The sequence below is a fragment of the Schistocerca nitens genome, chromosome 1 (genome assembly GCF_023898315.1).
Source record: "Schistocerca nitens isolate TAMUIC-IGC-003100 chromosome 1, iqSchNite1.1, whole genome shotgun sequence".
Lineage (NCBI taxonomy): Eukaryota > Metazoa > Arthropoda > Insecta > Orthoptera > Acrididae > Schistocerca > Schistocerca nitens.
This window is the reverse complement of record NC_064614.1, coordinates 686,736,967-686,751,837: the sequence shown is the minus strand read 5'-3', so window position 1 is coordinate 686,751,837 and position 14,871 is coordinate 686,736,967. Positions and strand designations below refer to the sequence as shown.

Here is a 14,871-nt window from a genome sequence, read left to right as displayed (position 1 = left end):
AGGAGGAGGCATGTAAGAGGTACTACTATCAATAGTGGTATAACAAAGTAAACCATACCCTTTAAACATTTCTGGTTCTATGGAACTTTTGGAGCTGAGAGCACATTTTTTCAGTAGGCGCACTGTCTTGCGGTTATGTCCAACAAGGCCCAAGCACTACCGGTCATACGTCATAATGCAAGGAGGGAGTCACTATAGGGGATTTCGGATTTATCAGTCACATGTAGCTTTGCCACACGAAAATTATTTGAATAGTTTGCTCACATGATGAATTATGAGTCTGTAAGTACTACATCAATTGGTAGGGTAACAGTGAGTAACAATCTGGTTTATTTGTGGAAGGTTCGGATAATTATCTATAAAATCAGTGGGCAAAACAGTATCGTCATTCTTTGTCATTAGGGGAAAATATTGTTAGTAAAATAAATGTAAAAACCCTGTCATGGACAATTATAACATGAAAGATTAATTTGCAAAATCAATACAGCAATGGGAAACTTCAGTTTGAAAGTGAAGTCTATGTAAGTGTTAATACCAGTATGGCTGGATCTCGGCATTTTTAGGAAGTTTGTTACATGCAAAAAGCGAATAAATGAAGTACAATGATCTGTACTGTTATCCTTTCAAAGCAATATTTTTCCACCTAAAATTTGTTAAAGTAATGCTGTACATTTTCGTATTAGGCAACACAATCAAATTTATTTTGCAATGGAGTACGTTCTTACTGTTTACCATCCCCCATCCACATCTGATCACTGCAAATTAATGTAAAAGGAGATGAGAGGGGGAGGTTATTCAGTCCTTGGCTAATTCCTGTTCAAAAAATTCAATGGGATTCCTAACCACAGACAATTAAAACTGCATAAAATATTCATGTGTATTCAGAGCGCAGCAGCTCCCTTTTTTTTTAGGGAATAGTTTTTTATATGGGAATAGTGTGAAATGTGTTTTGACTTCATAGATTTGTGTGTTAAGCTATTCATGTCTGGCTCAAGGGAAGAAGAAAAACTGAAGACAACAGACTGTAAATGCCACAACTGAAGTTACAGGTTTGTGAGGGCGCATTTCTTTTTTTCTCTCCCGAAGTGGTGACACACGCAGATATTCAGCAAGGGTGCATCAGATAGGGAACACCGTTAAGAAATAATCATCTTTTATTTACAACTGAAACACTTGTAACAGTCGAAATGCTGAATGCAGAATGGCTCTTACGAGGGTTACTTTATTGTCACCCTTATCCAAAGGACAATACTGTCTCCTCACTTCACAATACTTTAGAAAGGCATTTGCAACTGAACACAGAGCAGGGAAGTACAATTCAAAATTACTTTTTACAACATTCCTTCAGATATTAGATTTCTCAATACCTCCCCCACTTACTGAACTCTAAACACACTAATAAGGCAGGAAACTCTGAAGTATATTTATTGGAATGCAAAAACTTGGGAACTTAGTAAAGGGTTTCCCAATGATCAATTAAGTGTGAGATCTCAGTCCTGCAGCAATAAAGATTCACTCTCATATTTAGTTTGCCTTTGTGGATAACTCTTTTGTAAATTACAATTTTTTAATACTATATTCAACACTGTAGGAAAAGGCTGACTGCTACTTATCATAAAGACGACACATTAAGTTGCAGACTGGCACAATTAAAAGACAATTACACATAAGCTTCTAGCTACAGCCTTCATTGGAAAAAGAGAAATGCACACCATTCATTCACACAAGCAAGCACACCTCATGCACATGACTGTCAACTCTGGGAGTTTTAGCCTGAGCTGCTGCAGTTGACGGACAGGTGTGAGGTGAAGTTGCTTGTTTGAGGGAATGGTGTGTGTGTTCCTTTTTCTGATGAAGGCTGTGGCTGAAAGCTTATATGTAACTGTTTTTTAATTGTGCCTACCTGCAACTTAACATGTCATCTTTACGGTAAGTAGCAATCTATCTTTTCCTACATTGTTGATATTCCTACCTGGAGCTTCCACTGTTTAATGTTATATTCTCTGTATAAAATACAGCAGTACCTGTACTTTCAAACCTTACATGCGCTAACTTCATTCCAGGAGCTGTTTCATCACTTGTTTTGAAAAATTTTTTGCAAATGTCAATTAACTTTGGATGTGGATAGGTTGTTTCATTAAATGCTTTTGCAATTGCTGAAAATGGAAACAAAAGAATCAGTGCAATATTCTCTTATTCCAAAAAAATACATTGTAACATCACTATGAACAAGGCAACGCAATGAGAAACAATATATACATGCTAAGTGAGAGGGATGCACTGTATTGTGTTATTACAGTTTCATGTACCATGGATGATGGATGATTAATCATAACGATGTGGAATGAGTCATTTTACATTCACATTATACATTTGTATGTAAATATGGATAAAGGCTGACCATTTAAAATTGTGGATATCAAATTAAACACCTTTCAGTCATCAATTTTCAACCTTATTTTATTGGACAACCAGTTTCAGCATTTTACTATGCCATCTTCAGGGCCCTGGCAGACTTGTAGGGATAATCTACCTTGCTTGTGATCAAAACAGGAGGCAGCAATACTGGTATTAGCAGATATTTGTTACAGTGACCACTTCAATCATTACCTGGGGCGGCAGGTGCTGGTTGAAGTGGTCACTGTAACAAATATCTACTAATACCAGTTTTGCTAGCCCATGTTTTGATCACAAGCGAGGTAGATTATTTCTACAGGTCTGTCAAGGGGCTGAAGATGGCACAGTAAAACAGTGAAACTCATTGTCCAACAACATAAGGTTGAAAATTGATGGCTGAAACGTGTTTAATTTGATATCCTCTATCAAACAGCTGAGCCCTGCAAACTTTGCTAAAAAAATTGATATACAGAGTTTTAAAATTGTGTTTTAACACAGTTCTGAGTAATTAATTGCTACCCAGCACCTTTTACACATTACAAAAATATAAAATAAAATTTTCAGCTCATTTTAATTTTTAATTTTGTCATCTGTCTGACATTTTATATCAACTGGTAAGTAACAAAAAGTTTTGGCTGCAGCTTTGTGAACCCCTTTTTGTGCATATATAACCCTAATGTGAAGTTGTGAAAGCCATTTTTTCTTATGATTTTGTGATTATGTACAACATTGTTCCTTTTAAATTCCAGTGGATTATTTACAACAAACTTCAGGTGGGAATAAATAGACTGTGAGGCAGCTGTCAAAATGCCTAACTCCTTAAATACAGTGTCACTGGTGATCAGATTGCACTCAGAATGCCTGTCTGTGCACCCTCTCTTTTGGCTCTCCAGGCAGTAACTGTGCTGAGTTTAAAGTCAAACGGTGTTTGCAACATTCATTCTAGGGTGCAACCGTGCCCCACTGACAAGTATGTACTATTGTTGAACAGCTTCATCCATTTGAACTGGGCACAGTGTGCACCTGCACAAAGCTGCACTGACATACTGATGGATTGCTGCACATGCTGGGCACAATATATAAGTAGTGAGTCGCTGATTTCAACAGTGGTCTATGGAACATTCTCACACCTGCAGACCAGCTTCTGGATGTCCACACTGCACAGACACACGTTAAGATCAAAGCATTGTGTGAGCGGCGGTGGCCAGCTGAATATCACCCGGGTCTGAAATACAGGCATGTTTCACCTGTTGTATCATCACGGACCACTGAGAAATGTCTGCTGGCAACATTTTTAAGATCTTATGAGCCTCTGGTTGGGCTATTACCAATACCATGACATTGTCAAGCACGGCTAGTCTGGTGGCGCAAAAGAGTTAACTGGCACTCCCATTGTCTTCTTCAGTGAGGAGAGTAGGTCATATCTTCATACCAAGTGATGGGCATACACATGTAGGCCATAAACCTGGTGAGCTGCCTACTGAAGAGGGCATTCACCCACAAGAAACGTTTCATCCAAGTCTTCATCACATGGAGGGGGCCGGGAGGAGGATCAATTACAGATCACTGTCACAATTACAGATCACTGTCACATCTGGTGTTTCTGCAGGGTTAAGTAACCATTACATTTCACAGTCTGTTATCCCCATGCTACTGCCATTTCTTCGAAAGGGAGATGATGCACTTTTTCAGCAGGACAACGCATGTCCACATACACCCGCTGTGACATGCAACGTGGTCTTCACAGGTTACACCAACTACCCTGGACAGCATGATCACAAGATCTCTCACCAGATGAACACATGTGGGGCATGACAGAGCACGAGAACTTACTTGTTTTCCAGGGCCTGCAAAAACCAAGCTGAATTGCAAGAAAAGGTGTATGATGCTTGGGACAATCTATCACAGGATGCCATTCACCATCACTGTGATCATTTGCATGTGAGAATACACGCCTATGTTGCTGTCAGATGTGGGTACACTGAGTACTGATGTCACTGTTTGGGCAACCTTTACTGTGATATGTGTTTCATTTGGTCTGAATCTGTTATCATATACTCCTACAACAATGAACTACACATCACCTCACTTGGCAATAAAATGACCTTGGCCTTGTGGGTGTTGCATTTTTTTTTAATTTCTCTTTTTTTTTCCCCCAGCAGTGTAGATGTCTACAAGATGATTATGGATGAACAACACATATTATTCTTACAGCACATTTTTGAGCAACAAACACTTCATTTCTTAAAGATGAGTTACCCCAGCATATTATTCCATATGGCGTTAATGAATGAAAATATGCAAAATATATAAACTTCCTGATTTGCCTCTTCCAAGATCTGCAACTATTACAAGTGCAAATTTGGCTGAACTAAGTTGTTTTAGGAGTTCCATAATGTGTGTTTTTCTTTCCAGTTTAAATTCTCATCAATATGGACACCTAAACTTTTTGAAATTTCCACCCTAATTATTATTTCTTGTAACATGTTACTCTTGTCACAGATGTAGTATCTCTAGATGTGCAGAACTAAATATGTTGTCTTGTTTCGAAATTGAGAAAGAGACCAATTGCAGAAAACCACTCAGTAGCATTATTATGAATGTTATTCACCATTTACTCTATTGCTGTTTGTATGCTTGAATTGATTACAATCGACGGGTCATCCAAAAAAAGAATTAATTGTGCTTGTTATGTATTAAACAGAGAGTTGTTTACATATACAAGAAACAGTAGTGGACCTAAGATCAAACCTTGTGGTACCCCATACATGTTTTCTCTCCCGTCAGAAGAGTCTCCACCACTTAACATTGGTTGAATTATTAACTATAACTTTAGCATTCCTTTGATTAGATATGACATTATCCATTGGCTCACTATACCATCAGTTCCATAAAACTTCAGTTTATCCAGGAGAATATTGTGCTTCACACAATCAAATGCCTTGTATAGGTCACAGATGAGATTAGGATTGACTTTGATGTAAGTTGCTCGTTCAACATACTTTTTGATTTATGCTCTTGAACTGTTTGACGCTGTATTTTTTACTGTTGTTGTTGTTGAGGTCTTCAGTCCTGAGACTGGTTTGATGCAGCTCTCCATGCTACTCTATCCTGTGCAAGCTTCTTCATCTCCCAGTACTTACTGCAACCTACATCCTTCTGAATCTGCTTAGTGTATTCATCTCTTGGTCTCCCTCTACGATTTTTACCCTCCACGCTGCCCTCCAATGCTAAATTTGTGATTCCTTGATGCCTCAAAACATGTCCTACCAACCGATCCCCTCTTCTAGTCAAGTTGTGCCACAAACTTCTCTTCTCCCCAATCCTATTCAATACCTCTTCATTAGTTACGTGATCTACCCACCTTATCTTCAGCATTCTTCTGTAGCACCACATTTCGAAAGCTTCTATTCTCTTCTTGTCCAAACTAGTTATCGTCCATGTTTCACTTCCATACATGGCTACACTCCATACAAATACTTTCAGAAACGACTTCCTGACACTTAAATCTATACTCGATGTTAACAAATTTCTCTTCTTCAGAAACGATTTCTTTGCCATTGCCAGTCTACATTTTATATCCTCTCTACTTCGACCATCATCAGTTATTTTACTCCCTAAATAGCAAAACTCCTTTACTACTTTAAGTGTCTCATTTCCTAATCTAATTCCCTCAGCATCACCCGATTTAATTTGACTACATTCCATTATCCTCGTTTTGCTTTTGTTGCTGTTCATCTTATACCCTCCTTTCAAGACACTGTCCATTCCGTTCAACTGCTCTTCCAAGTCCTTTGCTGTCTTTACTACATTTAAGAAATGATTATTAAACATATCAGCTACTTGTGACTTGATCATTTACAGCCCTCCCTTTTAAATTAATAGTGATGTTATACTGTTCTGTGGCTTGTACTGCCTCTCACTTTACTACATTCCATACAGTATTAAGTTCGTTGTCAGAATCACTGATTTCTGACCTAATGTCCATGTTCATTTACTTTTGATTAAAAAATATTCAGCTACAAAATCAAGCCTTCCTTCAACTGTCTGACTTGAGCTGTCATTGTAGTTGTCTATGAAAACTGTCACTGTACTTGTTCAGAGTAGAATGCAACCACTGTTGGACAGCAGGATACAGCTCCTGACAATCTACAATATGTCACCCACTTGTAGGTAACTTCAGTATATGGGAACATCTGAAAGTCCACCTCCCATGACATCAAATGTCTCCCGACCACAAAGAACAGTGTTGTTCAACTGCATGCTTCCCAAGGTACCTGTTTTGAATCTTGCACATGAAGATCACCACAGTTCATGTCTGCTCGTAACTAATCCATCAGAGCAATGCCTCACTTTTATGAGCATCTGAAATGCTGAATTTCTATACTGCATACTGTCTCTGCTGCATCATCAAAATCAACAGCATCCTCTTTCATCATTTTTCACACTATCCAAATAAAGTAATGAAAAGAATAATGACCCCTGTCGTTGCAGTGTAATACCCAACTGACACATTGGCTTAGTTGAAATGAATTAGGTACAAAGAGAGGCCACAATTGTTGTTACAATTTAGTGTTCAAGTTAATACAGCATCTATCTAATTTTTATTACTTCAGAGATGGAAAATCCAGAATGGAATAATGACGATATTAGGAGAGGATTTATTACTTCAGAACAGAGAGAAGAAGGAAGTACAAAGGAAGAAGGGGAAACAAAAAAACTAATGGAGCATCACTTAACAAAATCTGTTTGCAACAAAACCTCTGTGTTGTCCTCACCTTCAAATGTAATATCGTCATGTGTTGGTCCAATGCCTCCCGTTGTTATAACATATGTAAACTCACCAGATAGTGCCTTTATTTCATTTGCTACTGCATCTATATCATCTCCAACAACCAAAATCTGTAACCAATGTAAACTGTATATTTCAGTTTAAGGAGACTGGTAAGCCAAGGAAAATAAAAAGCTGATTAATAAGAAATATAATTCTACTAAATGTACAAATACAATAAGATAAATATGGAATCAGTAATACATCCATGAGTTAATTTCATAATAAGCAAAAAGTAGAAGGTGTTTTGCAGTGCTAAGGAACACATCAAACTTTATAGATTCGTTCTTTAAAAGTTAAACGTACTGTATAGTGTCTGAGTATAATATAGCTGTAGTCAGTTAAACTAGTCTACACAGCATCAACTACTTGGAGAGGGACAATATCTTTTATGGATAAAAATTTTTGGGGGTGACTTTATAAATGAGTTATGCTACCTGTTGCCTCAGGAAACATAAGTCATTAATTTTAGAATCCTACACTGGTTAATCTTGTAATTTTCAGAGTTTTTCTGGTGGTACAGCACGGCAGTATAGTAGACCCTGTCTAGAGATTAAATACTTATCCCACATGATGCATGTCTGAAAAGTAAGTACCTTTTTGGAAAAACCTTATAAAACATTTTTTCAAACCAAAATTTGTTTTTCCAAGAAAGGGAATGCTTAACTACTTTTCTACATAGTTGTCACTTTTGTTCAGACTTTTGTCATAGCAGGATACCAACTTTTCTATGACCTCTTCATACAAAGATGCTGCCAGAGAAGAAAGCCACTGCTGAACACTCTTCTTTGTGTCATCATTGCTGTCAAAGCACCTTCCTCCAAAACCATGCTTCAAGTTCAAGAACAAATGGTAGCCAGAAGGTGCGAGCTCGGGATTATATGGTGCGTGATCAAAATGCTCCCAATCGAATTGTTGAATAAGACTTTGAGAGACACCAGCAGAATGGGGATGTGCATTGCCATGAACCAACACAATGCCTTGACTGAGTATCTAATGTTCTTTGTTTCAAATTGTGTGTGTAAATTTTCTCAATGTTTTACTGTATTATATTACACTGATGGCTTCACCTCTGGGAAGGAACTCAAAAAGCAGAAAACGATGCAAAAAATGGTATTCAGTAGTGGTTGTCTTCACTGGCCATATCTTTCTGTGAAGAGGGCAAAGAAAAGTTGGTTTCCCACTACGACAAACATCTGCACTATGGTGGCAACTATGTAGATATACAGTTTAAGAAATGCTCTTGCTTGAAAAAATAAATTTTAGTTTGACAAAAATGTTTTATGATTTTTTCCCACAACAGTACTTACTTTCTGGACATGTCTTACACATATAAAGGAATATTGATGTCAAGTACCAGCATTTAATGAGATGTGATGGACTCATGTATATGCAATGATAGAGCACTGAATACAAGTTCCCTGCTCAACACATGTTCATAAAGTAATCGAGATATAAGAGATCAGTTAAAAGTGTGTTGACGCCTTGTGATCTAAGCATCAGAAACATTCCTCATCTTAATTTTTACCTTTCGGATTCTCTCATCTGATGCCTGGAAGGACTTTGTTTCTCCAACCTATTCCAGAAGTCCTGGACATGTCTGCTTACTGAAGACAATGGCTCCTAGTTTAATCTCTTACTAAGTGGTGCAGTGTCAATATGAGTTTAATACATCTGCTGAGGGAGAGAGTAATCCTAATCATATTCTTTATTAAAGATTAACTGAGTTCTTTTTTATTTCCATTGACATTTTAAGATGTAAATGTCATAAACAGATGGTTTCTTTTGTGGTTTTTAAATAAATGTTTCATTTTGAAAATGCCATTTGATGTTTTGTCAACATGTTAGCAGAGCATGTTCGATAAAATTTTCATGAATTGTGACAGCTGTAGCCAATCTTGATGATAATTCAAAATTACAGAAGTGTTCGAAATTACAGAAGTGTTAAAAGACGAGTCCATGGCTGATGGAATACAGCAAATAGAAAACCTCACTGGTGAAGAAAATTGGGGGACTTTAGGAACCATAATGAGAACTATTTCAGAGGGCGACAAAATCTTTCATGTTATAAATGTTGAGCTTATTAAGCCAGAAGAAAGTGAACAAAATTACAAAACCAATCTTGTGAAATTCTATCACCTGACACCAAGCCTTTACTTTATATTGGTGAATATAAGACTGTTGAAGAGATTTGAGATGAGGTACATAGAATTTATGATGTTCACTCACCCAAAAACATTGATCTGCTTTCACACAAATTACATAACATCATGTCGGAAGCATCTGGTGTACGAGGTGATTTATCCAAATTTGATGAAGCTCAAACTCAACTTTCATTGTTAGAAAAGCTAAGTGATGATAGTGAGCTCTGAGCATGATTTTTGCAAGCTTTGCAAAGTGAGAATAACAGACCATGATGATAAAAGTGTTGCTACAATAATGATGTTGATGATGAAGATTAACAAACAGTGATAAACGTGCAAAAAACAACTCAGTATACATTAAGGTGAAAAAAGTCATGGATTAGTGATATGAAAATATACAGATAGCAGTAGTATCATGCACATCTGGTATAAAAGGGTAGTTCATTGGCAGAGTTATCATTTGTACTCCAGTGATCCCTGTGAAAAGGTTTCTGAAGTGATTATGGTAATTAAGAGACTTTGAACATGGAATAGTAGTTGGAGCTACACATGGGACATCCTATTTCAGAACTTATTAGGGAAATCAATACTCTGAGATCCACAGTGACAAGAGTGTCCCGAGAGTACTGCATTTCAGGCATTAACCTATCACCAACACAATGGCTGACAGCCTTCACTTAACGAGCAACAGCAACGACATTTGCGTTTGAGTTGTCAGTGCTAACAGGCAAGCAAAACTGCATGAAATAACCACAGAAATCAATGTGGGATGTACAACATATCAATTAGGACAGTGCAGCAAAATCTGGCATTAGGGGCTATGGCAACACATGACCAATACAAGTGTCTTTGCTAACAGCATAACATCACCTGCAGTGCCTCTCTAGGGCTCCTGACCTTATTAGTTAGACCCTACACAACTGGAAAACTGTGGCCTGATCAGACAATTTCAGTTGGTAAGAGCTTATGGTAGGGTTTGAGTGTGGCACAAACCCCATGAACCATGGACCCAAGTTGTTAAAAAGACACTATGCAGATTGTGGCTCCATAATGGTGTGGGCTGTGTTTACATGGAATGGACTGGGTCTTCTGATCCAAATGAACCAATCATTGACTGGGAGTGGTTATGTTCAGCTACTTGGAGACTGTTTGCAGCCATTCTTGGAGTTCATGTTACCGAAGTCATGTCACCAGGCCACAAATGTTTGCAATTGGTTTGAAGAACATCCTGGACAGTTCAAGTTAATGATTCGACCACTGAGATCACCCAATATGAACCTCATTGAACATTTGAGATATAGCCGAGAAATCAGTTTGTGCACAACGTCCTGACCAGCAACGCTTTCGCTGTTATGTAAGACTAAAGAGGCAGCGTGGCTCAATATTTCCGCAAGGGATTTCCAACGACTTGTCGAGTCCATTCTACATTGAGTTGCTGCACTACACTGGGTAAAAGGATGTCTGACATGATGTTAGGAGGTATCCTATGACTTTTGTTGCTTCAGTGTAAAAGAAATGAAGATAGAAAATGCTTTTCATGTGGTGAAGGAAGTCACTTATCGAAAGAGTGTAAAACAGGGTTGGTTTGTTTTAAATGCAAGAAGAAGGGCCATCGATCAATTTAATGTATTAGCATAGGCATAAGAGAAGACTGTCCTATGCTGTCATCTGGTATAAAATCAGTGGAAATTTCAAGATAATGTAGTCACACAGATACTTCAAAAACAGAACAAAGTTTTAATGCTGGTCCGCAATAATTTTGTTGTACACTAGGCTGTGATGAGTGGTACACTGACAGTGGTGTAGCACAGCACACAATAAATCAGCGTGATTGGTACACTATGTATGAATCATTTGAAACTCCAATGAAGATGGACAATACCAAGGATGGCATGCAACTAAAAAGCACTTTGTACAGACTGAATTGATATGCAGGTGTTCAATGGACACAAATGGACAGAATAATAGTTTGAAAATATGTGATTTAGTTCTGATGGACCTTGTAACTTATTTTACATTAAGAAGACTGCACAGAAAGTGATAAATCACATAATAGCAAATCGTGGGCACTTTTCAAAACCAATACTACAATTGTCATTGCTTCATCCAGTGACAAGAAATGAACTTTATCATTTAGCTGAAACTGATGACACTTTACAGAGATTGCGTGAAAAAATGGGTCACCAAAATAAATGCTTTCTGCACCAGTTTTTGAATTTTATGTCTTTTGCCATTCTATGCCATAAATTTGTAGCCAATTGTAAAACTCAAATGATCACTGCTAAAAATTCCCCAATTTTACACTTCTTCCTAAATAGGTTTACCTCGGTTTTACATTCTTACTCGACATCTTGCTCGATTTCATCTGGTTTTATTCCTATTGACATTTAATGTGACTGAACATGTTAGAAGTGGCACAAAAGACAGACAGTTCGCACCACGGGTGGTGGTAGAGTTAAGGGCGTATTTTAGGTCATTGCAGAGATGGGAGAGAGAGAGAGAGAGAGAGAGAGAGATAGGAAATGCATGCATAATCCATGATCAGCACTGCCAACACAATTTACATCGTTTAGCTTCACCAGCAAAGGAAAAACAGGACAGTTGGCGCAAAGTGTTCCATACTGATCCAATATGTGATGAGGGACACCACTTATAACTCAATCTTTCTGCATGTACTGTACTTCCGACATACTGTATTCAGCAACAATATCAATCATCAATCTTTTAAATTCAAACACTGAATCTTGAAGAATAAGCATGGTCAGCATCAGGGAAAAGGCCATTTCCAGCTAGTGAGCTCTTACTGTCTGGTGTCTTGTTATGTCACAAAACAGCCAGCGAAGCCACCACATGTAAAATGACCTTGCCTGCTGAAGGTGTGGAGAGGGGGAGTGTTCCTTCAATGACAGGAATGCAGGTATGGGTGAAAACATTTTGTGAAGTGCTGAAAAAAATAGTTTTTGCGCAGCTCATGTGCTGTGGCAGAGATGTCACAAGGACATAGAACAATGGCTTTCAATAACATATTTTAAAGAATTTCGTGTTCAAATCTTGTATGATACATACGCTACTCACAAACAGTGGCAGCTTGTGAGTATACATTCTGGGTGTTCAAAAATTTTTAGATTCAGGTCAATTTGAGAATGTGAAATTAATCGTATCTGCTGTATAACAGTCATGCTTATCAACAAGTTTATACAACAATAGCCATTAACAATAATAATAATAATAATAATAATAATAATAATGGAACAGAACCATTATAACAGATAAAACAACACCACATAACAAACCTGACATCATATTCACCAATAAAAAGAAGAAATTAACACAACTAATTGAAATATAAATACCCAATACAACTAATATACAGAAGAAAACAGGAGAAAAAATTAAAAAAAAGCATCCAACTGGCTGAGGAAGTCAAGGACATGTGGCATCAGGATAAAGTTGACATTATACCAATTATACTACCTGTTGTGTCTAGACAAGACAGTCGAGACACAAGGCGAGGAAGCCGAAAGGGCACGCGTCAACTCACGCAGGCTTGTTTAGGTCTGAAACAGGATTCGTAATGAATGCTATAAAGAAAAGTACTTAGCTGCTAGAATACTTAACTTTATTCCATCATTTGTGTACAGCATTCTTGATGATACAAGTGAGACTCTATCTTGAAATGGTTAATGGCGCCTTGCTAGGTCATAGCCCTGGACTTAGCTGAAGGCTATTCTAACTGTATCTCGGCAAAGGAGAGAAAAGGCTTCGTCAGTGTAGTCGCTAGCAAAGTCGTCGTACAACTGGGGCGAGTGCTCGTAAGTCTCTCGAGACCTGCCGTGTGGTGGCGCTCGGTCTGCGACCACTGACAGTGGCGACACGCGGGTCTGACATGTACTAATGGACCGCGGCCGATTTAAAGCTACCACCTAGCAAGTGTGGTGTCTGGCGGTGACACCACACTATCAACTACAGGAGTCATACCACACAATATCCACCAGTAAATCAATGCAATACAGCTACATCCAAACGTATACATACAACTACAGAAATCTGTAATTATTGATACATGTTCAATTACCCAAAAGTTCCTAAATGCAATGTAACATATACCGTACAGTTAAAAGGAAGTCACGCTTGATCAAAGTCCGCATCAGTTTCCATTTTTAACCAGACATAATGTCTGAGAAAGGAAAGAAATAAAAATAATAATATGCCTAAGATCTGACAAAAGAAAGAATTGTTTTTGTGGAATTTTATTGTTTTGTGCATAATTAAGTACAGTCTAGGGCATTAACAAAATAATGTGTGCAAGCTTTTGCATCTCTCCATTTTGGGTTTTTGTGTAAGTGGGAGTTTTTGTGCTTTTCCATTTTTTCGAACAACTTCTGCTAACTGAACACTTCCTTGTTAAACGTTTGCTTGTAGTCACCCTTATTTGACTTCGTCACTCTCTCAATCAAAGGATCTGTTCTTGGAGGCCCCAGTGCCTCTGCAGCTAACTGTTACTAATAATTTACTTTTCTGTTCCCTGAATGAGATTTTCACTCTGCAGCAGAGTGCGCACTGATATGAGACTTCCTGGCAGATTAAAGCTGCGTGCTGGACCGAGACTCGTACTCAGGACCTTTGCCTTTCACGGGTAAGTGCTCTACTGACTGAGCTACCCAAGGACGATTCAAGACCTGTCCTCACAGCTTTACTTTCCTGCTAGCATTTCAAATAGATTCCACAAAGTTCATGTTTACACTGCACATGAAAGTCAATTTCCACATAGTAAACAACCAACTCCAAACACAAAGTGCTGTTTGTGGAAATGATTAAAAGCAAGTCTATCAATATGATCACTTGACTAGAATATAAACAAGGGCCTAAAGCACGCCACCGTCAATCCCACATTTAAGTGAATTATCAGAGAAAGAAGCTTCTCATGAATTTTCATGTGGGCCTATAGCACAGATAAATGTGACTCAGCATAAGATCAACAGGCTTCTGAAGCATGGATAAATACTACAATCACACAATCGGTGGTAATGTGCTTTAGGCCCTTATGATTCTCACAAGGGAAACTCCACATCGCTCCCCGCTCAGATTTAGTGGTAAGAGCGTCCAGTGGAAAGCCCGTCAAAAACTGAACAGATATCAAGCATGAAAAAAAAAAGGAAAATAGAAATAGTGAACGATCCAAGTGGTTAAGCACTAATGGTGTTGGACTGTAAAGTGGACAAGCTGTGACGAAGCAAGCTGGGATATCTTTACTTCCCCTCTTATTTTGCCATCTGCCTCCTTAAAAATTCATTTTTTCATCTTTGACTAATTACTATTAACATATGCGAGTATAATCTGCATTTTTATATAAAGGAAAGGTTGGCCCTCAGTTTTAAAGAATGTAAAACCAGATCTAATTTTGTGCTTAGTTTTATGTATGTAATTGACTTTCTAATTTATTGTGACTATTCCTTGTTAATACTTTCATTACAGAGTGAAATCAGTGAGTGTTTCATA

General features: G+C 37.9%; 1 protein-coding gene across 2 annotated transcripts in view; it reads right to left on the bottom strand.

Annotated features, from left to right (window-relative positions):
• Window positions 1-14,871, bottom strand: part of LOC126259345 (FAD synthase-like) — a 119,131-nt gene that overhangs the window by 78,115 nt on the left and 26,145 nt on the right. For both annotated transcript variants that reach the window (XM_049956059.1, XM_049956069.1), the window contains exons 3-4: window positions 7,176-7,299; window positions 2,044-2,156 (exon numbers count right to left, since the gene is read on the bottom strand). In XM_049956059.1, coding sequence (XP_049812016.1) covers window positions 2,044-2,156; window positions 7,176-7,299 — 237 coding nt within the window. The remainder of the gene's footprint in view (window positions 1-2,043; window positions 2,157-7,175; window positions 7,300-14,871) is intronic.